Source organism: Notechis scutatus, chromosome 4, assembly GCF_049901735.1.
Source record: "Notechis scutatus isolate UNSWTSFEM ecotype Mainland chromosome 4, rNotScu1.2, whole genome shotgun sequence".
Lineage (NCBI taxonomy): Eukaryota > Metazoa > Chordata > Lepidosauria > Squamata > Elapidae > Notechis > Notechis scutatus.
Window position 1 is genome coordinate 144,269,846 of NC_142012.1, and position 26,708 is coordinate 144,296,553.

General features: G+C 35.7%; 1 protein-coding gene across 7 annotated transcripts in view; it reads left to right on the top strand.

The window, feature by feature from the left end:
• MME (membrane metalloendopeptidase) overlaps positions 1-26,708 on the top strand; it is a 115,143-nt gene that overhangs the window by 82,921 nt on the left and 5,514 nt on the right. For all 7 annotated transcript variants that reach the window (XM_026665365.2, XM_087965210.1, XM_087965212.1 and 4 more), the window contains 10 exons: positions 3,559-3,695; positions 3,802-3,895; positions 8,559-8,687; positions 11,540-11,638; positions 12,188-12,268; positions 15,464-15,567; positions 18,157-18,215; positions 20,679-20,798; positions 23,419-23,552; positions 25,521-25,586. In XM_026665365.2, coding sequence (XP_026521150.1) covers positions 3,559-3,695; positions 3,802-3,895; positions 8,559-8,687; positions 11,540-11,638; positions 12,188-12,268; positions 15,464-15,567; positions 18,157-18,215; positions 20,679-20,798; positions 23,419-23,552; positions 25,521-25,586 — 1,023 coding nt within the window. The remainder of the gene's footprint in view (positions 1-3,558; positions 3,696-3,801; positions 3,896-8,558; positions 8,688-11,539; positions 11,639-12,187; positions 12,269-15,463; positions 15,568-18,156; positions 18,216-20,678; positions 20,799-23,418; positions 23,553-25,520; positions 25,587-26,708) is intronic.

Genomic DNA, 26,708 nt, shown 5'->3' on the forward strand with positions numbered 1-26,708 from the left:
CAAAGTCTACATCTGCCTGCATATCTTCAGTGAAATTAAGCTAAAGTTCATTGTTGCAAATCAACTCTTAACAGCAGGACAAAGTTTAGTGATATAAATTGTTTCATTGGCCCAACAAACTGAAATGTAATCGTATCTGAATTTTATGGCAGATATGACGTTTACATGATATTTAATAAGGATAAATTTGTTCATGTGACAGAAGGCTAGGAACACAACCTATGTCCCAAGGCTAAATTCTTTGGCACCAAGTTCTAGTAAGATGATATGTCAATCTTCTGATTAAAGAATATCTTTTGTTGATTTGTTCTTTAAGCTTAATAAACTGATTTATATTATCAGTAATTTCTCAACATATATAATTTTGAGACATATTGAAGAAAGTATGAAAGAAAGAAAACCTTTATTTTTTTAAATTTAAACATAGGAGTAATATGCAGCTGAAAAAGTTTATTATCTGCTTGTTGGCCTCCTAAAATAATTTGTCTGGATATCATTAATATTGGATTTAAATTGTAATTTGATCTTATCTGGGTTTATTTTTGTGCTTCTTTCTTTTTTACTTTAATCTGCTAGAATCCCACAAAAATCATTTCAAAGTCAATAACTTTTCATTGAATTGTGAAATTATGAAGTCAATTACTTCATAACTTTATCATTCAAACTAGAACCCACTCAGAAGGGCATTAGGTGAACTTTACGGTTTTCTGTATCTCTTGGAAATCCTTTTGTAGTTTTCGGGATATTAGCAGACCAGACAAGGTGGCCCAAATCAGATTCATCCAAATGTACAAAAAGCACAGAATACATTTCCTACATTGCTCCCAACAGGATGGGATGGGATTCTGGAAACTAGATTTTGGGGCATGTGTCATACAAGAAACATCTCACAAAAGGTGGAGAACCCAGCCAAATATCAATTTCTGAAGCCACAATTTAATTTTCAAATGTCATAATCCAAGTCGATAAACTATAAATATTCCTGCTAATCAGGGTGACAATTCCTTTCATTTTGTTCCTAAACACATTTGGCATAATCTTTAAACATATCTAAGACCTCTTGAAACCACAGCTGTCTCTCTGATTATAAGAATTACCATCATGTAAATGCTTTTAGAACTATAATCCTTTGATTGTTTTATAGCTCATTAATTTTAAATTAAAGCTATTCAACTTAATTTATTGCCTGTTGGCCAAGAGTTTCTGAGCACAGCTAAACTGCTTAACAGTGGCTTATTGTTACTATCAAAGGTTATGGTTTTTTTTTTCCCTCTTATGATGAATTGGTTTACAGGAGCAGTCTGGCTGTAGAAAATCAAATGACAAAAGATGAAGCAGTCGATGCAAATTATTTTGTTAAGCCATATGTTGGTAACATTCACTGAAATATACGTATATATTTTTGAAAAGTTAAGTTTCAATTAGACAACCCATGCTCATTGTTTCAGAGATATTTCCTTACCTAGACCGATTTACAGAATGACTATGGGAGGACAAACAGGCAGTGGGAACAGGAGTGAATTCCAACTTCCTGCTTGCTTCCCCCTTCACTTTGAATCAACCCTCCCAGGTAAACCAGACAAACACAAGAAAGTGAACTAATTCTACTGTATTGTAAGGCTCCATTAACAGAGTATCGCAAGTCCAAAAGTGCAAATTTCCTGACATCACTTTTGAACTATTTGATCCATTAGGGCAAGTTTTTCCTAAGTTTCTTCCTCTGACCACTAAGCCACTGGGGGCTCCTGCCTCTATTCCGATTGTTTCCTAGGTAGTATCTCTTCCCCCTCTCACATTCCCCAAGGTCATCCACACATTCCATTACACTTAGCAGGAAGTTTCAGAAATCACAATCACATTACTACAGATGACTACAGTGGGATGGCATTGCTGAAGGTTGGACATAAGTTTGCCATTATAACTGGTTTGAAGATCCTTGAAATTTCAGGCCAATGGGAATAATGGGTTCTGAATTTTGGATGCATTCCTTAAGTTAGCCCATTTGAAGTACCTTGATTCAAAAAATGTTAGTTTGTGATGCATCATTTCACCCAGTTGAAAGTTACACAGAGACAATCAGATAAGAAAGTCCTAGTAGTATATAGATAGCTTGTACCACTTAGGTATTAATCCATCCAGCCACTAAATGTGGAGGGGTCCTTGGTGTTCTCTGAACTTGCTTGTTTTCTTGCAGATGTTTCATTACCTAAACTAGGTAACATCAGCGCTAGTGATGTTACCTAGTTTAGATAATGAAACATCTGCAAGAAAACAAGCAAACTCAAAGAGCCCCATGGACCCCTTATTTCAACCCTGAGCTACAAATATTATCCTTTATTGGTACTAAATGTGGACTCAGCACATTGTTTATAGAAGGGAATGTCCATATTTGAGGAGACATGGAGGGCAAGATGTATATAACTACCTCAGCCTTTTTGTAACATTAAAAGATAGCATTTTATATACAACTTTATGTTACCAACAAAAGAGAATATATATAGCTCAGGGTTAAAATGAAGGGTCTTTGGTGCTCTCTGAGTTTGGTTATTTTCTTGCATACGTTTCATTATCCAAATTAGGCAACATCATCATCCACGTAATTTTATATGTTTGCTTCTACCACACATTATGTGATTTACACATGCCTACTTTCAAACAATACATAAAACATGCCAAGCGCTGAGTAAATTATTTAATTTTTGAAATAGGAATTATTAAAATTCAAATGTATTGTATCTGAAAGTAGGAGTCACTCATGGTGTGAAATCTAGACATAGTAGCTTGTGGCTGAGAAAACCACACTTGTAACATTGTCAGATGCTTAGTGGGTAGGGTCAGGGGTGGGTTTCTACCAGTTCTGTCCACCTCTGTAGTACTGGTTGCTCCGAAGAGTAGCAGACATAGAACCAGTTCTATGTCTGCTGCTGTTTTGGCCCACCCGCCTGCCTGAACTCTTACCTGAGCTTTATTTCCTGCTTTTTCAACTGCAGCTGCTTTGCGCAACACAGCTGCAGTTGAAAAACAGGAAAAAAGGGATTTTCCAACCGCTGTTCACTTGCACGCAGTGCTGCTCGGCTGTCCAGGCAGCTCAGCAGGTTGTAAGTTGCACTTGTGCGACTCGCGCATGCGCGCGTGACACTAATAGACAGAACTGGTAGTTAGACCAGTTGGATCACATCCCTGAGTAGGGTATTCAATAAAGTTCTGTTCTGTGAATGCACTTCCTAAAATCAATATCTGGATTTAAATCCTTAAAACATTTGGGAATGAATCCCAATTTACTAAAGTAACACACTACAATAAAATAGTTTCGCAATGAGTCTAGGGCGTGTCCTCCCCGTCCAATATGTAGTTTCTGAATGCTGTTAACAACTGTGCATGGTTTTCTTTTATTTCCTTATTATATTATAAATGTAATATAAAGAAGGGTTTTAATACAGCTAAAACAGTCTTCCTAAAGCATATAATGTATTTGGCTGAATCAATGATAAAGACTTAATAGTAATAGTAATATTGTCTAGTGTTTTATTCTACCTAACATTTTTTTTCTCCCCACAGACATTTGACTGGCTAAAATTTGTAAATTATATAATGAAAACAGTGGCAATTGAAGTTAAAAATACAGAAGACATAATTGTGTATGCTCCAGACTATTTAATCAAGCTGAAGTCTGTCATTTCCAATTACACTGCCAGGTATGCATGCCAAATGCATTTTAAGTTTCTATTTTTGAACACCCCAATGTATTTTGTAGTTCTATAAATAGCAACAAATGGTGCTTCTTGTTGCTTTATTATGCAGAGAAATTCAAAACTACATAAGTTGGAGATACATCATGGATATGGTGAGCAGCTTAAGTCGCGAGTACAAGGACACAAGGAGTAATTTCCGTAAGGTACAGAAATCCATAAATTCATTTTTTACACTTAGCCTTTGAATATAACTCCTGATATTTCTGTGGGCATCCTGATATTTAGACAGTAATTTGAAAATATGAGCTGCTAGTTCTAGTTTGGCACACCCATTTCATGTTTGGACAATTGTAATGTTGGTTCTTTGAATTCCATCAAAGATGAAAAATAAACAATTATGAATTTATTTGATCATTTTGTTTCAAAATATACTTGGAATGAGGACTCTGATTCTCCAAATGTTGTTGAACTTTGCCTCCCAACACTCTTCTTCCTTTTCAACATTATGAGGCAGTCCTAGAGTTGTAGATCTATAACCATGATTGATTCATAAGTTTGTAAATGCTTTGCTCTAAATTAAACAGGATGGATAGATTTCAGAATGTATAGGACAGACTAAATGATCTTTAGAATTATCTCTAGCTCAAACATTCTGTGATTCATTGAAGTGCTGGATCCAATTCAGCAAAATGAAGTACTTATTATAAGTGGAATACTGTTTTTTTGCAGACCAAAAGAACAACTTTGGCTGGAATGTAGTCTCCACTCTCTCTGACTCATGACATAATTGTTATTATATTTTGAGGAAAATTAAGTTTACAAGCTGGAAGATGGTATTGTTCTGTTAAATATTACATTCTGCGGTATATCACAAAAATACAAAAAAAAAAAAAATTGAACTGAAGTAAAATAGAACAGGCAATGCCATCTTCAAGAAAATTAGTGTAGGAGCCGTAATTGTTCTTTTGAACTTTGCTGATAACATTTCTCTGAAGTTCTTTCATCTTTGCCATATTATTTATATGCTTATTAAGAAACAAAATAACCTGTTCCTTTTCATACTATTCTGTACACAGAGCAGAATTTAAGGACAACTTAAATCTGTTCACATAAGATTAAAGGAACAGGAATAAATAGATAGATGATAGGTAGACTATCAATGGTGATAGAGTTACAATGTCAGTAGTGAAGATAGTTTCTTCAACCAATATCCAGCACACACAAAGGAAGGGTATACAACCTGAGATCCAAAAGCTGCATGTCACCTTTGAAAGCCTTGGATATAGCTTCCAGACCACCCCCCTACCTCATAAAAAGTTGAAATATTTATTTTATTTTAATATTTATCTAATTTATGTCAACTTGGGCCCAACTCAGGACAGTGGTCAGCCATTGGATATTATTGCTTAGTCGGAGTAATGGCAATATGATCTCGTGGGGGAATCTATCATTATCCCTGTGTCATGGTCAAATCATACCCTCGTGACCTTGAGATTCTCTTATGATGTCCCAGACTCCATCTAGGGATGCTAGATCCATTTGAGCAGTCCACCCTAGCAAATGGGTTTCAGAGGGATTTAGAGATATCCAGGGAGTACTTCTGCACTGTCCTGCCAAAGCTCTAGTTACAACCTAGAACCAAAGGGCAGCCAAGGCTTTGTACATGATTGTACCTCTGCAGCCTCTCCTGACCGATTGCTCTCAACCAATTGCTTCCAACATTCCCTGTGGTTCATGGAGGAGCTGTGTGTTTTGAAAAGGGCTAGTCAGTGGGTTCAGGCAGTGATAAATTCCTCAGAACAGGAGGGGACATTTCTGGGAGCTTTCAAGGAGGCCCAGTTTGCCTCCTCTTCAAAAGCTATCTGGACAATTTCCATCCAGTCGCTCATTTTCCTTTTTAAGGAACATGGTAGAGAAGGTAGTTAATAGAATAGAATAAGAGAGTTGGAAGAGACATTGGAGGTTATCTAGTCCAACCCCTTGCTCAAGCAAGAGAGTCTATTCCAAATACTAGCCTCTACCTAGGATCAAACTCACAGCCTCCTGATTGTGAGAGCGAGAGCTCCACCTCTAGGCCACTGGAGCTACCTAAGAGGACCAGAGTCTCATAGCAGCATTAGAGGGCCCTGGATGAAATGGATTATTGACCCCTTTCAATTCAGGCCAGTTATGGGACAGAAACAGCGTTAGTCACACTTGTCAATGATCTCTGGTGAGAGCAGGAAAAGAGTAGTGCCTCCATTCTTGCTCTCCTTGAACTCTCAATGGCCTTCAACACTATTGACCAATGGTATCCTTTTGGGCTAAGTGAGGGGTTTGGAGCTAGGTGGCACAGTTTTACACTTGTTTGGCCTTCTCCAAAGTCGGTCTCAATTGTATTGATAGGGAGTGAGGGTCCAGCCCATGGTAGTGTGCTGCAGGACTCAGTACTTTCTGTACTCCTTTTTAACATCTACATGACGCCGCTGGATGAGATCATCCACTACCATGGGATGAGGGACCATTAGGATGCCGATGATAGTCAGGTTTACATCTCCAAGCTAGGTGACCCAAGTGATGCTGTCACTACTCTTTTGTGGTGCCTGGGTTTCTGGATGGGGGACAACAGGCTCTGGACGAATCTTGGTAAGACTGAGTGGCACTGGATATGTGGAGCTCTGGACAGGTGGCAATTGTGGCTAGGAGAGCCTTTGTACAACTTCATGTTGTATGCCAGTTGTGCTCTTTCCTGGATCAGGAGTCCCTGTGCTCACTCACCCTAGCCCTGGTCATCTCATGGCTGAACTATTGCAATATGCTCTACATGCGGCTACTCTTAAAGACTATCCAGAAATATGACGCAGAATACAGCTGCATGTGAAATTCTTGGGGCCTCTAGGATGGGCCATGTTACACTGCTGTTCTGCAAGCTGCACTGGTTGCCAGTTTGTTTCTTCGTCCAATTCAAGGTGATGGTTATGATGACCTTTAAAGCCTTTCATGGCATGGGTCTAGAGTACCTAAGGAACTAGTTCATCCCAATGAGATTTGCTCACCCATCCACACCAGCAGAAGAAGTGACTCTAGCAGGCATACAAAATTAAATACATATTTAATTACATTGATACAAACATTAATTAAACAATCGTATTTATTTTAACAACATCAATTTAACAATTAAATTACATAAATCTTTACTTTAAAAGAAATAATTCCCATCACAGGCATTCTCACTTCATCCTAGTCTACATTGAGTTTTCTTGGGGAATGGCTTCTAGGATATGACTCAAAGAACAGCTATGGACCATTATCTAAAAAGGTTGTATACTGTATGTCCCTTACAAAAATAAAATGGGTTGCAACAGATTTGAAATGAACCATGATCAAAAGGCTTATTAAATTACAAAATTATACCAAGGTTATGGAACATTGTGTTACTTAAGCAGAGCTCTGATGCTTCATCCAGGCAACATGCAATGTTTCGCTTTGATCAACAGATCAGTTTGGCGCTTGGAGGGACCTCAGTGAGGTGTTGTCTAAAATGCAATGATTTGCCTCAGAGAAGCTGTGAAAATCTTGCAAGTACTTGCCAATATGTCAAGGGGGGAAGCTTGGCTTTAAAACACTCTCATTTTGGATATAAATTTTATAAATTATAAAACCATTCCAATATTCAGTCTCTAAGTGCGGGCTGTTGAAATGGACAGAAACAGCATATGCTGCTGCTTATCCTGTAGAAAGGAAAACGCATGTGGAAACAATTTTCATAATGTTTTTGTTTGAAATATCACAGCAGGTCACTATTACCCATTTGGTAAGATACAGAAAGATTTCACCACAATCATTGCTGACTTTTTGATGTGCACAAATTACAGGCCAGTTGCCCACACTTAGAAGAAAAATGGCCTGTTCCTCCTTGGATGTGTATAAATGCACACAGTATAGCCACAATATATGTTGTGAAGGCAGGATAACCCAGAATGGCCTCTTCATAGTAACATACTTTTCAAAACTTAAAACAAAATATCTGACAAAAATGCTAATGTAAAACTCTGCTGGCCAGAAAGTGATTTAATAGGGATACAGTATTACATTTCTGTATCACGGCCTAGACTTTCAGTCCTTCACTGAACCTAGTGCTAAAACACCATTAAAAATAAAACCCAGAAAGCAGCTTTCATTGATTTTCAGGTTTTGCCAGAATTCATCTACTGTAAAAGATTGCAGGCAAATCTCTGAAACTGTCTGAAGCTTTTTCTGCAAGGGAATGCTATAAAATTAATATGGCTCCTCTTTCCCCTGAGAGCCAATTCTTTGCTAAATGTCTGGCCATTCCTTGCTTCCAGAATGTTGAGTTTATGACTAAGTCCTATTTGCTTCATATCTTCTTTCATATCTGATGAAGAGAAAGAAGAAGTGAGGAAGTGTGATAATATCAAAAAGCAGAATAAATATTCCAGAACATGTAAAAATCATGTTATAAGCTAGTCTGCTGAGGCCTTGATAACTTTTATCTTTATAGGAGTCATTTCCTTTCTTCTAAGGAGAGCTATTATTGCCTGGGATGGCTGTGAGGCAGTACCAAATAAAAGATGCTTTCCTACTGGGCTCTCTTAAGTTTTCAAGAAATTGTACTTAAAGAAAAAGAAGCACAAATGGTCTCACCCTGCTGAGATTGAGTCTGCTTGACATTCTCCAAACTCCTGAAACAATGCAAAAAGCAATATGTTCTCACTTTACTATCCTACTTTTTAAACATCTCTTATCCACAAACACTTTTCATTAAACACTGATTAAAAGCCTTCAGGGAGGACATGAACTGTTTCCAAATTCATGTGTTTTTGCTTGTTGCCACATGCTTAAGTGATTTGTGTTTATGCTCTACAGGTTTTGTATGGCACAACCTCAGATGCTGCAATTTGGCGCCGTTGTGCAAACTACGTCAACAGCATTATGGGGAATGCTGTGGGAAGGCTTTACGTCCAAGAAGCTTTTGCTGGAGAGAGTAAACATGTGGTAATTATCATTGATATGATATTTAAGGAGGTGTTCATATGAGTGAGTTCATATAAGTGGCAGGAATATCGCAGTAGAAGTTTGGAAACCAAGCCAGGCATATTAACAACAGCTTGGAAAGATCCTGTAATTCTGTTTTATAAGACAAGGCAAGAATGACAGTATTCTGGGCTCATACAGTGGATACAGACCAGAAAGAAGGGAATGTTATCCTTCTGACAACCAGTTTAGCCTGTGTTGAATCTGACTATAATAGCTGACCCCATCTGCAGCACCAATCTGCTTTGGACTTCAGCGGTCTATCAGGCAACATACTGTTCTGACCTAGGCTTCCCAAAAGCATGAAACCAACTCCTCGTCCCAATAAAACCTCTTTTATTTAGTTTAAAGTGAATTCCTCTCCAGCAAAGTCCTGGCCAATAGTCTTTAAAGAGATTTCACAACTACAGACCTTTATCAGGCTTGGAGACCTGCCAGGCCAATATCTTTCAAACACCACTATGTAGCAGACAATACTTGGCAAGAAGTCAGGAACAGACCTTCACCCTAATGAATTGAACTAATTGTCTCCTGCAAACACCACTCCCCTTTCGCTCCTCTTTATTCCCTATGGGAGGGGCCATTCACCATCCACCTGTGACTTTACTCCTGGGTCGACCCTTGTTCCTTAGCTCTTCCTTTCTCCTGGCAGCTCTGTGCATGTGCACACTGGGAACAGGCTCCAGCTCTTCTTCTGCCCCACTGATGTCCAACTCCAAAGGCAGCTGATAACTGTCAGATGGTCCTGGCCCCATCTCTGCCTCTAATGCAGAGCACTCATCAGAGTCTTCTCCAGATTTCATGACTGGCCCATGTTCCTCCTCAACCTCCTCACTGTCATATCTGCTGCCAGTTCCGCTGGCTGCTGGTGGGCCACAATACATACACAGTTTCAAACTTCCGGGATATTTGTTGTGTGTTTGTCTTCCTCTTCAGCCTCTTGAGAATGCTCTTTCCCCTGTCTTGTTCCCAGGTTTTGCCCTGCTTTTAATAAACTAATATTGGAGAATCTTACCTCACTCCTTTATGGTGGGACAATTCATTCTTAGTTACTAATAGTCAGTTTCACAGTGCCTATAGAAAACTTCCAGGTTTGGTTTTCTATGCTTATGCTTCTTTATTTTGCTACTTTAGTAGGATCTTTCTGGTCCTAATATGGGAAACCTTTCTGTTTTAAGGGGAAATTTTGAAAGCATAGGGCAAACTTGCTCACAGCACAGCTACCTTGGAACACTTGTAAGTTCCAAAATGGCTACCATAATTAGCATGTCCAGTCAGAAAACACTCATGTGTCAGAAAGGAGTAAAAGTTCCCAGGAAGCTCCATACTATTTCAGTGAAATGTTATGGGCTCCAAATGATAACTGCAAATCATAATGTTGCCTTGCTTTGCACCATGCCAACTTTTTATTAAGGATTTTTGAAAGTTGGGGTAGTAAGGTGTCTTGTAAGCATGGAGAAGTCCTGGGCCCTTCGTTGCATACCCCTTACCTGGACATGATAATGCTGCATCTTAAAATACATTGCATTCAGCAGCACACAGAAGCCGTAAGTTCTCTCCCAAGGAGGAGAAATAAATCTTTGGAGGACAATATAGTCAGTTCGGTGAATTGAATATGTATCTATGCAAACACACTAATGAGATTTAATTGATATACATTTTATAACAGCTTCCCAAACTTGATATTAGATAGGGATTGGATATCCAATACCCCAGAAGATAAGCCCCTATCCAACAAAATGAAAATTAATGTGGATGAAAGCAAGGTTTTACACCTCAGCAGGAATAACCAAAGATACAAGTACAGATTAGGCAAAACATGACTGAAAAACAGTAATTGTGAGTGGGACCATAGAGTCCTAGTGGACTATCACTTAAACCTGAGCCAGCATTGTGCAGCAGCAGCCAAAAAACATGACACAATCCTTGGTTGTATAAACAGAGGCAGAAAATCAAAATTGCATGAAGTATCAGTACTTCTTTACATATCCTTAGTATGGTCTAGAAGACGATGAGACCCTTCCAGGTCTATTCTATTAATTTTAGAGTTCTAATAGAAAACACATGAAGGATACTTTGCAGAGAAAAACTGAATGACACATTATCTACTAATAACAAACTGAGGAGTTGGTTGCCCGCCAAAAAAAATATGTAAATAATTTTTTAAAAATATTTTGTACATAAAATGATTAAAAAGCAGATTTAAGCAGCTCAGTAGGTATCCTCAGTAGGTATCCTTTGGCAGACAGACTAATAACAGGTATGTGTTGCCTTCCTAGGAAAATAAGGCAAATTATGTCTTTGGGGATCACCTATATTCAGATTGTATCGTGCTGTTATAATGGTTAGATTGATAGATCTTGGTTTTTTTGCATACCTGTATTGCAATCCTTTAATAACACAATTCAGTTGTGCAAGTATTTTATCCAGGAAATTGGAACCAAATTCAGTCTATTTTAATAGGGATATTATGATCTCAAGTTAGCACTAGCTTTCATTTGAATGTGTAAAAATTGAAATGATTGTTTTGGAGACCTATTCCACTTGATTAGTTTAGTTTTGCAATTGTAACAATTTAATTTTTTGCCATTGTCAACTTTTTTTTTGAAAAAACAAAAATATAGTATTTCTGGCCACAGTTGGAATATAAAATTTCAGAACATGATCAATGACTAAATTATAATTAACAGTATTACCTTAGATATGTCTAGTCAGAAGAGAGAATAAAGTTAGTCACTAACTTTATTGGTCTTCCTTTCAGATAAGCAAGTCTAGGATATCAACCTTAATCTTATTATACCATATATTCCCAGGTTCAAGAAATGATTACACAAATCCGTGAAGTTTTTATTAATACATTGGAAGAACTCTCTTGGATGGATGCAGAAACCAAACAGAAAGCAGAAGAAAAGGCAAGATTCATTTAATGGTTAACTTGTAATTTGAGAATACTTCCTTCATTTAAAATTTAAACATAACAGGCTATCTAGCAAAAGAGTAATGTATGTTTGAGAGAGAGAGAAAGCAAATGTATCATATGTCAGGTAAATTATAGGCTAATTCCCAATTGTCACTTTTTCAAGCTGACATAAATAAATATTGCCAGTACTACAATTCATTAAGTATAGGTTGCAGTTGTGCACTTACCTATGCATTGTTTGTCAGAGTGCATTGTAAAATGAAGTAGTATATGGATGCCTCAAAGATGTTTTATGGTGAAATGAGTCTTCATTATCCATAACATATGATGAGAAAAGCTTCAGATACCAATATCTCCATCTTCCATCTGAAAACATTTTTTATTTTCCCTTATTACTCTCATTATTTTTCTTGTTAGGGAAAAAGAAACCTTTAAGGATGAGAGAAAAGGAATATATACAGAAGAACTTTTGATCAGTAGTTTTAAAAACCTGATGGTCTGGAAGCATCCTAAGAGCTTGTGTTTGATGGTTTATTTTTAGGCTGTGGCAATTAAAGAACGAATTGGCTACCCTGATGACATTCTGACAAATACTGAGAAATTAAATCAGGAGTACAAAGGTGTAAGTATTCATTAAATGTATTGTAAACAATAGATAATATATGTCCATATTGATGGTGTAAATTTAAAAAAAAATCTCATTTGACATATTATACATAGGAAGATGTCCTGTTACGATGTTTTTGCACAGATCTTATTCATTGCAAAATCCTGCACAATTTTAATAACCATCCACTATTCTGTACATATACAGAAATAGAATTTATGGCTACGGTATTAGGAGTTTTAAAATTACCCAAAGTTCAATGTCCTTAAATATTGTGGTTTGTCTGCTCCCTGCTTATTGAGGACCTATGGAAGGATTCCCCCAATAATAATTTAATTAAATTTAAATTAGAAAACACAAAACCATGACTATTATTTTATGAAAGCTACATCGATAGAGACATCTCTGATAAAGGATTTAATGTGAAATATGCCCTTGCTATTTTTTAAAGTAATTTTTTGTTGTTTGATTCAATCAAGAAGTAAAAATCCAATGCAAGATTAATGCCTATTATTAAGGGTTACAGAAATTAGACAAGTAAAATAGTTCTACCTAGATAATAGTTCTATCTAGATAGCCAGATATGATCTCATGTTGAACAGTTGCCATTTTCTATTAATTAGGAGGTGTCTGACCCATTTCACCTTCATTTGGCAACTGTTTAAAATGCATTCAGATCATTTTACCAGCAGTGATACTTTTGTCCTGGAATGTGGTGAAGTTACTTTTGAGATTACAAATAGCATATTTACCTTCCTGGATGGAAGATATTATTGGAGTATCACAAATATTACTTATGAAAATCTTACAGGAGACAGTGTGGACAGATATAAAGCAGAGGCCCTAAAGGAATCTTTGTTTTATAATATTTTACATCAACAAAGTTGACTTAATTACAAATTCTTATGGATAATTCTTAAAATCTAGCCTGGGTCAATTCATAACAATCTTATTGCTTTTTCTAAAAATCTGATTATGATACTTAGCTAGGAAAAAGCTTCATAAACTTCAATCAATCAGGCTACAAGATCCCATTAGGATGAGTTGTATTTATATACTAAATAATAATGGAAACTAGGAAGATAAAATATTAAAAAGATGCATTTTGGCAATTAACCTTGCAAACTTAGAGAATATTAAAACAGATTAAATGGTCTGAAGGATACAGACAAATATTGCTATTGTTACTATTAGAAATCTAATCAAATAAAACAATAAAAGCCATTTTCCATATAATACATCATGATAAGGAATTGATAAGAATATACACAGATCACAATTTTCACCACTGTATTCAGACTAGAACCCTATTCTGGCTCCACCAGCTGTTAGACTGTTAGGCTCCACCAGCTGTATTAGTTGAATATTTAATTAGACTGATAGTTTTGGGACTCTATTTCTATCTATTAACTATTGATTGATCAATCAATCTAACATTAAAATTAACTCTTAATTTATACCTTCATAATGTGTTCTTCTTTTATTACTATTCCAGCCTTATCCCTTTAATGTAGGACAGGGGTGTCAAACTCGTGGTCCAGATGCGTCACGTGCTGGCCCCACCCCCGTCCGGTTTAACAAAGGGGGGGAGTCCCGATACATCACGTGATGCTGTTGTGATATTGTGAGTTTGACACCCTGATGTAGGACATTTACAATACATTTGATCAACTGGAGTTTGTGGCTAAGTGAGTAAAGAGTTAATTGTGCAGACATTTTGCTCAAAAGTCTTATTCTTCTGAACTGTGCAGAAATGGGAACATCAGTTTGTTGTTTCTTGCTAGCTCCACTTTATTTGTTAGAAGGAGAAACAAGGGTAACATGTAGGCATACTCAGAATAACTCAGTGATTAGGCAGAAATAAAGTTTCCTTTACATTAAGCTCAGTTCTGGTTGATTTCATAAACCCACTTTGCAGTATTTTAGTAACAATCTCAAAGGGGTTTTTCCAGTGCCTTTTTCTGAGATTTTTTTTTAATTACTTCCCAATCTTGGAACTCACAACCACCATCCAAGTGTTGATTCAGTCCAACTCTACATAGCTTTGTGAGATCATCCATGTTTTGTTAGATGTTACTGCCTGACAGAATGCAGAGAAAAAGGAAGAAAATAAGACAGCAAAATAAATCTAAATGGAAGCAGCAAGAAGTAAACCAAAAATCCAATAAGCACAATAACTATAAAATGCTGATAATCTGCTAGAGAATGAAGGAAGAGAATATAATGGAATATCCTGAAAGAAGGATATACTTAATCAGTTGAAATTTTGTACAGAACAAGCCATAGTGATTACAGGTAAAGCATGATATATAATACTATTTCCATACCCGTGCTTTGCTATGAACCTATGTGATCGGGCTTAGTTTTGGGGGAGGAAAATAAGGAGAAAAATATGTGCCTCTGCCTATCAGCATCCATTGGTATTCATTTGGCTAGCATCCTGTCAGTGTGTGAGAGAGTTGAGGGCTTTTGGAAACTGAAGCAGTATTTGCTCTGTGAGCAAGAAGGAGACAGCAAGGAGCCTGGGCGTGGCTCAGCTCAACTGTTCTCTACTAAAGCTGGTTGCTGCTGTGAAACTGAAACTGAAACTCCTCACCTCTGCTTGTGTTTTGCATTTGGAACAGATTTCTTTTCAGGTGGGGAGGAGTAGTAGAACTCCTTAGCATCAGAGCGTGTTAATAATAATATATGAAATACTAATGCTTTGATGGTCATTTCAAAAAATCCTTTCTTAGCTAGCACCTAGAAGCCAAGAGGAACATACATGTCAAATTTCAAGTTTGTAGGCTTTACGGTTCTGGAGATTTTGTGATGATGCATGAGTTATATTTAGCTTTTATGTATATAGATAGTTGCAATTCTGTGTGATAAGATAGAAATTGAGAATCCTCCAGGAATGTATAGGGCTTGCACATGCTTATACTTCAACAATAAATATACTGTAAGTCCAATATTCGCCTCCCTCTTACTCTCCAATTGTGATTACACAACATGTTTATTCATAGTTAATTGAATCAATAAATGAATTAAATTGCCTTGGTTTGCACAACACAGTAAACTGCAAGCTAGCCACAATGGCTAGGTTTATATAACAGACCTAACTATAAATTAGCCAATCATATTTTGCCCTAATTATTTTCCACAGCTTCTGTGTATCTTTCTGTATGCATAATAAATATTATTGCTCATCCTCTCATATTTTTATTTAAGTTGACCTACAAGGAAGAAGAATATTTTGAGAACTTGATTGAGAACTTAAGATTTGCCCAGAAGGAAAGGCTAAAGAAACTTAAAGAAAAAGTGGACAAAGATGAGTACGTATTTACATAGGTTGAATTTAAATATGGATTGTTGAATATTTGTAAGAAGCATCTGTTTGTAATAAAAAAGACTACCAACTTTATGCTTGTAGTAATCATTCCTTATGCTAAAAGGGAAATCTGTTCCCCTGGAATGGATGGCTTCCCATAATTAGGTATGTCCCTCCACTTTGCATTCCTTCCTCAGTCTATTCATTGTTGCTGCCATTACTGCCTATTTCTGCAGTGTGTTTTTGAGAAAAATGTTTGTGCATTCATACAAATATATACTTGTACAATTCCCAACCTATCATTCACTCCTGAGTGTGGCTGTTGAACTAAAAATAGTACCTTTTCCTGTTATAAAGAAATATTTTGAAACTCCATCTGTAGCCCTAGAAGAATCGCCATGAGCTAAGATAATCTTCTGGACATTTTTCTATAATTTTTCTCACATCTACCTAGTTAGTTCTATTACCTGACAGATGTGCAACAATGAGAGAAGAAATACACATGTTGAGAAAAATCCATCCTAAAGGACCTATTATAGAACGTGTCATAGTACAGTTGTGTGATGTGAGCAATTTCTATCCGATTAAGAATTCCAAATGATGTGCCTCCCAAATAATATGCAATCTACAAACATTAAGACTGGAGTCTCTATAACTTTCAACAGATTTTTGGGGGACCATCATTCAAACCTTCCTTTCTTTCCCTAGAAGGAAAAAAAAGTTTTGCAGAAGGGGGGATGAATAGTAAATGAAGCAAGGCTCCTTAAACTGTAGAAGAAGCTCAAAAGCTTTCTGATTGGATGGGATGCTCTGATAGTCTTCTCCCATCAGTAATGAGAACAGGATCTACAATCAACCATGTTATTTCGAGCTCAGACCCCTCATATGCTGATAGAAAAGCACTTCTTTTTCTCCTTTGAGAATGGAAGTGAAGATACAAGACTATTTGGGCCAAGGCAGATTGAGGCAAAATCCTGAATGAGTTGGATTGTACCAATAAAGCAGAATATTCATAGCTCAGGGTTGAAATGAGGAGCGCTTGATCCCAGAGAAAACTGTAGTCATAGTCCCTATGCACATATAAATTAATGCATAGGGATTATCCTCTGAAATTTAACCTCAGCTTCCAAATGTATTTGGACTAAAATTTCCAGAATTCCCTACCATCATGGGGAAAGCTGCCCAGGGATAACAATTGTAATAAAATGATGATTTATGTGGTATTCCTGGCTCATTGAATTCCTATTCCATTCCTTTAACTGTGATGAAGTTATGTTTGCAGTAGTCCTCAGAGATTAGCTGGGACAGTATATCCTTTTTTTTTAGCTAGTAGTAGATGGGGTGATCTTCACAGCAGCCAGTATTACTTTATCAGTAAATGGTTTCATATTTTGTTATAATATTATAACACTAATTAAACAAAATCAGCTTTTGACAAATGATGTGATGTGAGTCTAAACAACATAAGTGAACTGTAGAATAGTCATAATCAACTCACCAAAGAACTCTTGTATTTACAGTATGGTACAACAATGAAAACTATGAGAAATAAGTATTAATAGTGCTGATATGCATAGGAGTAAATAGTGTCATGGAATAAGTCCAAATATTTCTGAGGAAGAATGTGACCTTGAGTATTTCTTGTATCAAAAATGTTATATAGAATTAAGTGTATGAAACCAATTGCACAATTGCAAAGTATCAAGTTAATCAAACACTTTTTACAGCGGAAAAACAAATTTGTTATCTTTATTAGGAGAAGATTGAAATTCACATACATTAGTTTCCATGCAGGGCCATGGGGAATAAACAAAGTAATCCAAATAATGCTTATTCATGGTCATAATTAAAAGTAAGATAATGAAATGTTTATTATGAATAAATGGTATAACTAGGTTGAAATAATAGCTGTTGCTCTTGTATTTGTTTTATCCTAACAGGGCACAATTTACTCAGCAATTAACCAAGCAGAACATTGGTTATTCTTCAAAGTAGAATACATCTTTAAAATGTATCTGTCAATATGACTTTGATGTAATTCCCTAATTATAAATACATTTAAGTTACTTTATTTCATAAGTAATCCTAAAACCAAGAATTGGGAGCAATGTTTATTCACTTCCAAGATATTTCTGGAACATATTAAAGGCATTTCAGGTTTTTTAAGGCCCAGTCCTTCTCTTCCATTATTAACAAATATAATGGAAAGCTAACAGATTTATGCATATACAGAGGAGTGCTTTAGGAAAAACAGAAGAACTCAAGGTTCATTGCAGGGTTACATCATAAACATTAGCTTATGGCTTATTTCATCTCAATGAGGCTCATTTATATATGAAACAATTGAAAGATTTGCTGCAGGTTGATCCAATCTACCATCCCAGCCAAGCTAATAAAGAAGCCCACTAGCAAATAAAATGCTGTGCAAAGCTGAAGCCTTGTCATGGTGCTTCTTTCAATCACGAGAAATGTGCCGTTAATATGTTGTTGTTTTTTAATAATATCCCGATTTAGAGGAATTGAAATCTATTGTGTTTCCTCCTCCCTGGATGTCAACTTTAACATTTTCATGCATTAATTAAATTTTCTGCAGATGGATAACTGGAGCTGCTGTTGTCAATGCATTTTATTCACCTAGCAGAAATCAAATTGGTAAGTGAATATTGCTTAACTTAGCCTTTTCTACCTGCTGCCCTCCAGATGGGCCATCTACAATTGCACCCAATCAAGCTGATGAGTTGTTTGTAGTCCAGCACATGAGGAGGATGTTAGCTTGGAAGAAGCTGATCTAATCACATGGGAAGGACAAAGTTATTTTTAGCCTCCCATCAAATCCCAGCATTCATATGAATCAGGATTGGATCAGGATTTGGAATTTATCTCCTTTCTATCTGCTCCTTTATACTTTCTATACTGAAGCTCAGATACGGTTGCATGCTTTTTGGACATCTCATGCTTTAAACCAGAAGCTCAATAACTTGCCATGTAGAATGCAGTTCTTATCTGAGGTGGTTTTATAACCTTTCTCTCTTTTGTGATTTACTTTGGCTACTTACTTTAAAGGTCTCAGTTGGAAAGGAAATGTCTATTTAATTCTGTTTTCCTTTGGAAATTGTGAAATATCAACCTGATAGATTCAACAGAGCAAAAAAAAAAATTGGAAGGGAGGGACCTTCCCAAGAGCATTGATTTCATTTCTCATGTTAGAGGAAGACAATCCTTTTTAGCCTAAAGGCAGTATTTTAAAAAATTATAGAAAAATAACATTCCCAAATGAAAATGGGACTGAAAATCTGGAAGCTGTTTTATACAGGAGTCTTGGGAGTTTAATAGTATTCAGATTATTTCCAACTTCTTTGTATGTGAAAAAATGTTGAAAATTAGTAATATTGCTACTCAGTCTCCACAACTGAATCTCTGAATGTTCTGGGTTTGTTTAGCCCTGTTTTAACTAAACAAATTTAGAAGAGCTAATGCTGTTATGTAATCACAACAGTGATTGATGTTATTACCTCAATTTCAAACATACTCTGGAAAATTATAAAATGCTTTTTATTAGCCAAAGAGCGGTTTTAAAGAAGAAATGAATAACTAGAGATGGGTGTTTTATCCAAAATTAGCTCACCAGTGTGACATCAAGAAATAGAAAAATAAAATTTAATACTAATTAGTCAATTGAAAAGAACTATTTTCACCAATGGCACTAAGGAGGAGGAAGAGAGAATTCTTCATTTCATCCAAATGTATCCTTATAATTTGTTTTGAAGGAATCTGGAAAGAAAAATGGAAGATGAGAAAATTCCATAAATGGACTTTTACTTGAATAAAATTAAATTTTGCCATAGTAAATTCATGATAGAGGCAATACTAAAATTTCATACTTCATTTCAGTCTACAAAGAGTATTTTCAAAGTCACGTTGAAAATGTGTCTTCAAAGTGGAGAAAAATGAGAGATTTTTATAAACACTTTCCTTGGATTGAAAACATACTTCCTTGGATTGAAAACATAAAGTTTTATATATCAGAGCCACAAATATGGCATATAATTTAGCATGTCATTGAAACATTGCAGTCATATCTAAAGTACTAAATCAGAAGTTAGACTTTTGATATTTTAAAAGTGAATATGTTTTCATTTAAAAGATATATACTGCAACTCTCAGAGTTCTCTATTAAGATTATTTTGAATTTTGTTTCTGTTTTTGAGCATATTAGGTCTCATTCCTAGTTTTGTTTCATCTTCATAAACAATCCCTCCACTTCTTCCAATTCCATTGACCTAAGTGGCATAATGTTTATTATGGCATCATTACGTAAGTGACATAACGCACCACAAATGTAGATGCAACAGACTTGTCTATTATTTGTAGGAGTGGGTATGTGCTATCTAAAATGGTTCCACTTAATCTGACATCCACTATAGGTAGTTAAAATCTCTTTGTAGATTTCTCTTGCTTTGGATGTTTATTAAGAACAATCTTGTTTTCAGAGAGTTTATAGATTGGTTGCCCTATAATATGTTGTAAAATCTTCTAATATTCGATGATCTAGTATCATTGTCATGCTTATAGTCTGTAGATCATTAGATCTTATTTGCCCCCTTTTTTGAAGACAGGGACAATATTTAACCTTCTCTAGTCTTTAATACTTCACTCATTTTCTCAGATTTCCTCAAAGATAATACTTAGAGGTTCAGTCAGATCACTGGCAAATCACTTCATATTCTAACATAAAATGTGTTTGCCGTACATATATAAATTCATTCAAGACCACTGTATAACTATTAAACTGAATATAATCTTTCTCCTTAAACCAGCTCTTTGCATTGTTCAATCCTCTCCTTAAACAAAACTTAGGCAAAATAGAAATTCTTTGTTAACAGTTTTCCTTATGCCATCTTTAATTTCTGGATGCTGTTAGGTGGCATAGCAATTGACAGGATCAAGAGCCATTATACATTTATGTCTTGCTATAATAAAAATGACTTTCAGATGAATGTAACCACAATGCAAAAAGAGCAATAACTGAATTTGATCTCCAGTTATTTCCTTGCTAGAATTTATTCTGCTTCAAAGTACTGCAGATATACAAGTTGGTCTCATCTTTCTGTACAGTTTTTCCTGCAGGTATTTTGCAGCCACCCTTCTTTAGTGCATCGCAGCCTAAGTCCCTGAATTTTGGTGGAATTGGTATGGTCATTGGACATGAAATCACCCATGGCTTTGATGACAATGGTAAGACCAAAAAAAAAAAAAAAGCCCAAACAAGATTTCATAAATGTTGTACATTAAGAATTCAAGAGGAAAAGAGATGTTGCTGTGTTATTTTTCAATAACATTTGCACTAGGAGAAAAAAGTACTTCAATTGAAGTGGTCAATTGAAGGTTGATTGATTGATTGATTGAATGAATGAGTGAGTGAGTGAGTGAGTAAGTGATTTGATTTATATCCTGCCTTTTTCTTCCCAAATTGAAACTCATTTTATATGAGCACCTTCCTACATTTTATCCCCACAACAAGCCTATATGGTAAATTGGACTGAGAAATAATAACTGGCTCCAAGCAGTTTCAGTGGATGAGGATAGACTAGAATGACTAGAATGTCCTATGTTTGATCCAGCATTTTAACTACCATGCTACATTAGTTTGACGTAACAGTGTTAACTTTGCCTATTATTATAAATATCTTTTCATGTGTATTTCCCTTTTGCCTGTCAAAAGAGCAACAACAACAACAAAAAATTACCAGGCCCATGCTTCTTGGAAACCCTTCCATTATATTAAAATATCAATTAACTAACATAAGAGCCGTGGTGGCACAGTGGTTAGAATGTAGTACTGCTGCAAGCTACTTCTGCTGACTGCCAGGGGTTTGATCCTCACTGGCTCAAGGTTGACTCAGTTTTCCATCTTTCCGAGGTTGGTAAAATAAGGAGCCAGATTGTTTGGGGCAATATGCCGACTCTGTAAACCGCTTACAGAGGGCTGTAAAGCACTGTGAAGAGGTATATAAGTCCAAGTGCTATTTCTATTTCTATACAAAATATCATATCAAGGACATTGATTGCAGTTAGGAATTCATAATAAAGCAACTTATCGGAATGTTAGTCCTGTTATTCATATATCCCTATACACCTAAATATGCATCCAGACATTTACACCTTAACAAGTGGGACTGGCAACTCCATCACTAAGTGACACGATCAGTACATAAGGTTACATGTGATCATGACAATTTATAACATCCATTCGGGCTATAGTCATTAAGCATGTCACTGTGGGTCATTAAATGTGACATCACATAACCACACCTTGCAACTTCCTGCTGGCTTTCCCATTGACTTTGCATATGGGGAGCCAGCTATGAAGGTTGCAAATGGTGATGCTGTGACCGTGAGACATTGCAACCACCGTCAATGCGTGCCATTTGCCAACTGCCTAATTCCTATCACATAACTGGAGATAATGCAATGATCAAGGAGAGGTCATAAGTCTCCCTTTTCAGCACTGTTGTAACTTTGAGTGGTCACAAAAAGAGTGGTCAATAAGCGAGGATTACCTGGGTTTACATCTGGCCAGAGATAGAGATGATATAGAAAATAGACATATTTAGACATATTTAGCATTGCACTGTACTTTATTATTAAGGCAAGTTCTGCCAGTCACTAGATGCACAGGCAGATGGAAGCTTAGGGGAGACTACGTAATCCAAACACTCGTCTATCTGAAGCCTGAAAACTCTCTGGGATAAGATTAAGCCAATGGAAGGATAAATATCCTATGCTTCAAATTCATGGACTAAACAGCTTTTGGAGAGGGTGAAAGCCTCACTCATTCTCTTAACAGCGGAATTAGTTAACCACTACTAGATACCCGGATATATGATGCATCACTGAAAGGCATGAATACTTCGACAATGAGTCAGGATGATAATGTACATGAGAACTAGGTGTGATTTGGATAGTTCGAAAGGAAATACCCATAAGCATCCACAGTGATGTTGCATTGCAGCCTGTGTTCTTTATTAATTTTATAAATTATAAATTTATAAATTAAGAGTAATTTACCAACAGAAATGCAAAAGAATGGAGCTCATGTCATCTTATTACTACACAGGTTTCTCATTTTGGCTTCATTATAGTTAGGAATAGATACCTTTTTCCTAATAAGTTTTCTTCCTTCTTTTCTTTCTTTTCCAAGCTGTGGGTTCACTACATATTTACTGATGCAAGGTGAGCTTGAAAATGGATGCAGCAGGGCAGCAAACAAGTTACTTTTTTAAAAATATAGAAAAGGATATGGCACAAGGCACAGCTCCTGGTGGTAGTGTTCAACTTATGACCATCTCTTTGAAGTGACAACTGTGCTGAAAAAAGTGACCTGTGATTGATCCTCATAGTTACGACCATCGCAGCATCCTTATGGTCACATGATCATGAATCAGGTGTTTGGCAAGTGACTTGCAATTATGAAGGTTGCAGCATCCTGCAGTCATGTGATCATTGTTTGTGACCTTTTCACCTGGCTTCCAAGAAGCAAAGTCAATGAGAAAAGACAGATTTGTGTAACAACAAAAAAGGTTGTAAATTTGGATATAGTCCCATAATGACTCACTTAACACCCATCATTTAGCGAGAGATGTTCTGGTCCCAATTGTGAACATAAATTGAGAACTACCTGCACAGCCATTCCTACTTTGCATATATTGGAACTTACCTTGAACTCTTTAGGAAAGTTTTCTAAAAGAAACCCTACACTCTTGGCATATGTAACTGTGATACAATGAAGTTTTTATTATCTATGTCTTTCTCATTGTTATTTATGCATATTTCATTTGTATATGCATTATTTCAGGTAGAAATTTTAATGCAGAAGGGGACCTCATAGACTGGTGGAGTCAAGAATCTGCAAACAATTTTAAAAGTCAGTCTCAGTGCATGATATATCAGTATGGGAATTTTTCATGGGATCTAGCTGCTGGACAAAACGTATGTGGTTTCTTTTAATACAAAATTTATAATGTATGTTTTGCGTGTGCCCTTTTATTTCATTATGCAACAAAGCATATATAATTAGGGAAAGAATTCTTGAAAGGCTGGATTTCTGTTCAGTAAATCTAAATACGTACGGACATTTGTGTCACCTATCAAATTGATTCTCAAATTTGTTTCCCGGAAGATAAGTTCAATATTTGGATGGTTGTCACTCCTCAAGGTTCATCTGCTAGAATTCAAAGATAGCATAGAAAAATGGACTCTGGATTTGAACATAATATTAAACTGATGCAGGCTGGGATTGTCAGGGAGATTGGCATACAGATCTGAAATATGCATCGACACACAAATACAGACACAATCCAAAATTTTAGCTTCAAACTCTTCTGTCCTTATCATCTCACATTCCTGAAAGGAGAAGATGGAAGCTTGTTTGCTTTTAAATGAACAAAAGATTTATCTGAATTGTAGAACTCCATTTCATCTGTGTGTTTTTTTAAACTAGTCTAATCCTTATTTTTTAGCCTAACTTAACTTTGGTCTTGGCATAATTAAACATTTCTGCATTATTGTCTAGATTTTTAAGGTAATTAAGTTTTAAAATATGTGTTTTTATGTATTAAATGTATTTAGGATGAATGTTATGGAATTTATTATATATTTTAGCTGTAATTTAAAAATACGAAAGTGCTCAGGCATTTTGATTTTAAGTCTACTCAATCTCTGAAAGTTTTAAAGTTTTAAACAGGACAAATGTGGGGTACAAAAAAATTACTAGCAGGTTCAGCTCTCAAACATGCTGTGATTAATTAAATATAAAATTTTCAAGCTTCTCTGCATAGTAATGTTAGAAAAAGTGGAAAAAAGAGCCCATGGAAGCAAAATTTTGCTCACATGGGCAACACACAGGGCTCTAGGGCTGTGTGTAAGCTCTGATCTATTCATCTTGTTTTGTTTTGCAATTGTAGATAAAAATCAGAGGCATCATTTTCTACCATTTTCTCACTAAACATTGAGAGTGAGTCCAAAATTAGCTTAATATATATTTTTATTTTTTTAAAAAGATTTTCCCCGATTTTTCCCCTTCTACACACAAAAGACTCCAACAAGCAGGAATCAAATCCTACCCCTACCTTCATATACAGGAAAGCCTTGTCTGCTTTCTATCATAAGCTCATCTTTATGCCTCCCGTTTATTACTAAAAGTGGGTTACCTTCCAGATTAGTAGAGAATCACAGTATCAGCAGTTCAATAAAATAAGGGTTATTTGTTTCGGTTAATTCGATTTCACTTCATCTAAATATATTATACAACTATACTGTTCTCCCTACAGTAGAAAATATTGATCAGTTAATTTGCTTATATGCTCTTAAGAGTTGGGGTCTTTTATTATGGGAATATGTAAATACAATTAATATGTATTCTCAAGGCAACAATGATAAGTTCCATCATTTTCATTCCATTAACAGCCTATAAATGTACATCTCTGCACTTAGAGTTTTTATTTTGAATTTCAAATCCCTTCATTTTGGCTGCACAGTAACTACATACCCTTATAGAAATTCCTGGTGATGGGCTTCCAGAACCATCACAGCGATTTCTCAAAATTCAGCTTGAGATCTATGCAATATGGCTTGTTTATTTTGTGCAAGCAAAGGACCAATTTTTATAGAAAATTGAATATGGGAAAAGGGAAAACATACATGTTGTGGAGAATTTGAACCAGGTATGCAATAGATCATATTACAGACCTTCCTTTTTCTGTGGGATCCCTTTCACATAAACCAATAACAAAACATTTCTCTTTTAGATTTCATAATTTTATTCCACTTTGACCTTGAAGACATCCATTGTTCTTCTTGGAACTTGATTGTTTTTAGTTAGTTACATAGTGAAAGAAAAGAATAAAAAGAAAAGAAAGCTAGGGTCAGTTTTCATTTCTGTGTTTTTTTTCCTTTCAGCTCAGTGGAATCAATACTCTTGGTGAAAATATTGCTGATAATGGTGGCATTAGACAAGCATACAGGGTGAGAAATGGCTACTTTCTTCACAGCTAGATTATTTCTTGGAATTTATTCATTGAAATACAGGTTTCCAGTGTATTTCTTTGACACAGGTCTTGTTTATTAAACCTAAAGTTTTTTTTCTTCCATATAAACTTATATACATCACCTTTTAATGTATAATTGGCAATCGTATCTCCCAATTCTGCTCTGTCTCCAACTTTTCTCTCTTTCTTTAATTTCCATGTCTTTCAGAAGCTCTTCACCTCTGGTGCATGTCACCATTATTTTTATTGTGTAGTTCTGCAAGTTCTGCATATAATATATATGGGAATTCCACACTTGCTTCCTCAGTCAGTTTCCCTCCTTTAAATGTTGTAATGCATTCATCATCCCCAGCCAGGATAAGAAAGATAGTACTCTGCAAACCCATGAATTTGTATGTGTTTAATGGGCCCTCAAAGATACATTACTCCATTATTTCACTAAACATCTTCCCAACATTCCATCATGTTCTTGTTTCTTAATTTTTAAAAGCTGCTAGGCTGCTTACAGAATTAAACATTCAATTTAGAATTGCTACTTATAAAAAATGATCAGTAGATGCGAGGTTATAAATAATAAGTTATAGTGAATTAGGCAAACTATTGGGAGTTAATTTACTGAAATATCATTTGATAAAATTCTAAATGATGTAAAATTTCTTAGTAATTGAAATGGAAAGGTAGTAATAGAAAAAAAATACTCCCTGCCTAATATTGCTTTTAAAATTTTAATTAAATGTGTACTTATTATCAAATTAATCAAATGTCTAGGGCAAAGTACATTCCAACAAGAGTCACACTGTTTTATCCATATAGAGAGATTAAAACTCTTTTATTTTTACATGACATTTTTATATTTTAAAAGAATTTTTTAATCAGTAAACCATGATGAGTTTTACCAAAATAAGATACCTAAAGGTTGTAATTTTTTTCTTATTAATTGTACATTTCATACTAGTGCAAAGTGATTCCTATAGGCAATTTTTACTAATGATAAAATATATGAGTTCATTCATGCATTCATTCAGTGTACTTGCTTTTACATTTAACTTTATACTTTATGGAAGGAGTTGTGGGACATCACACTCTACCAGGTGACAAA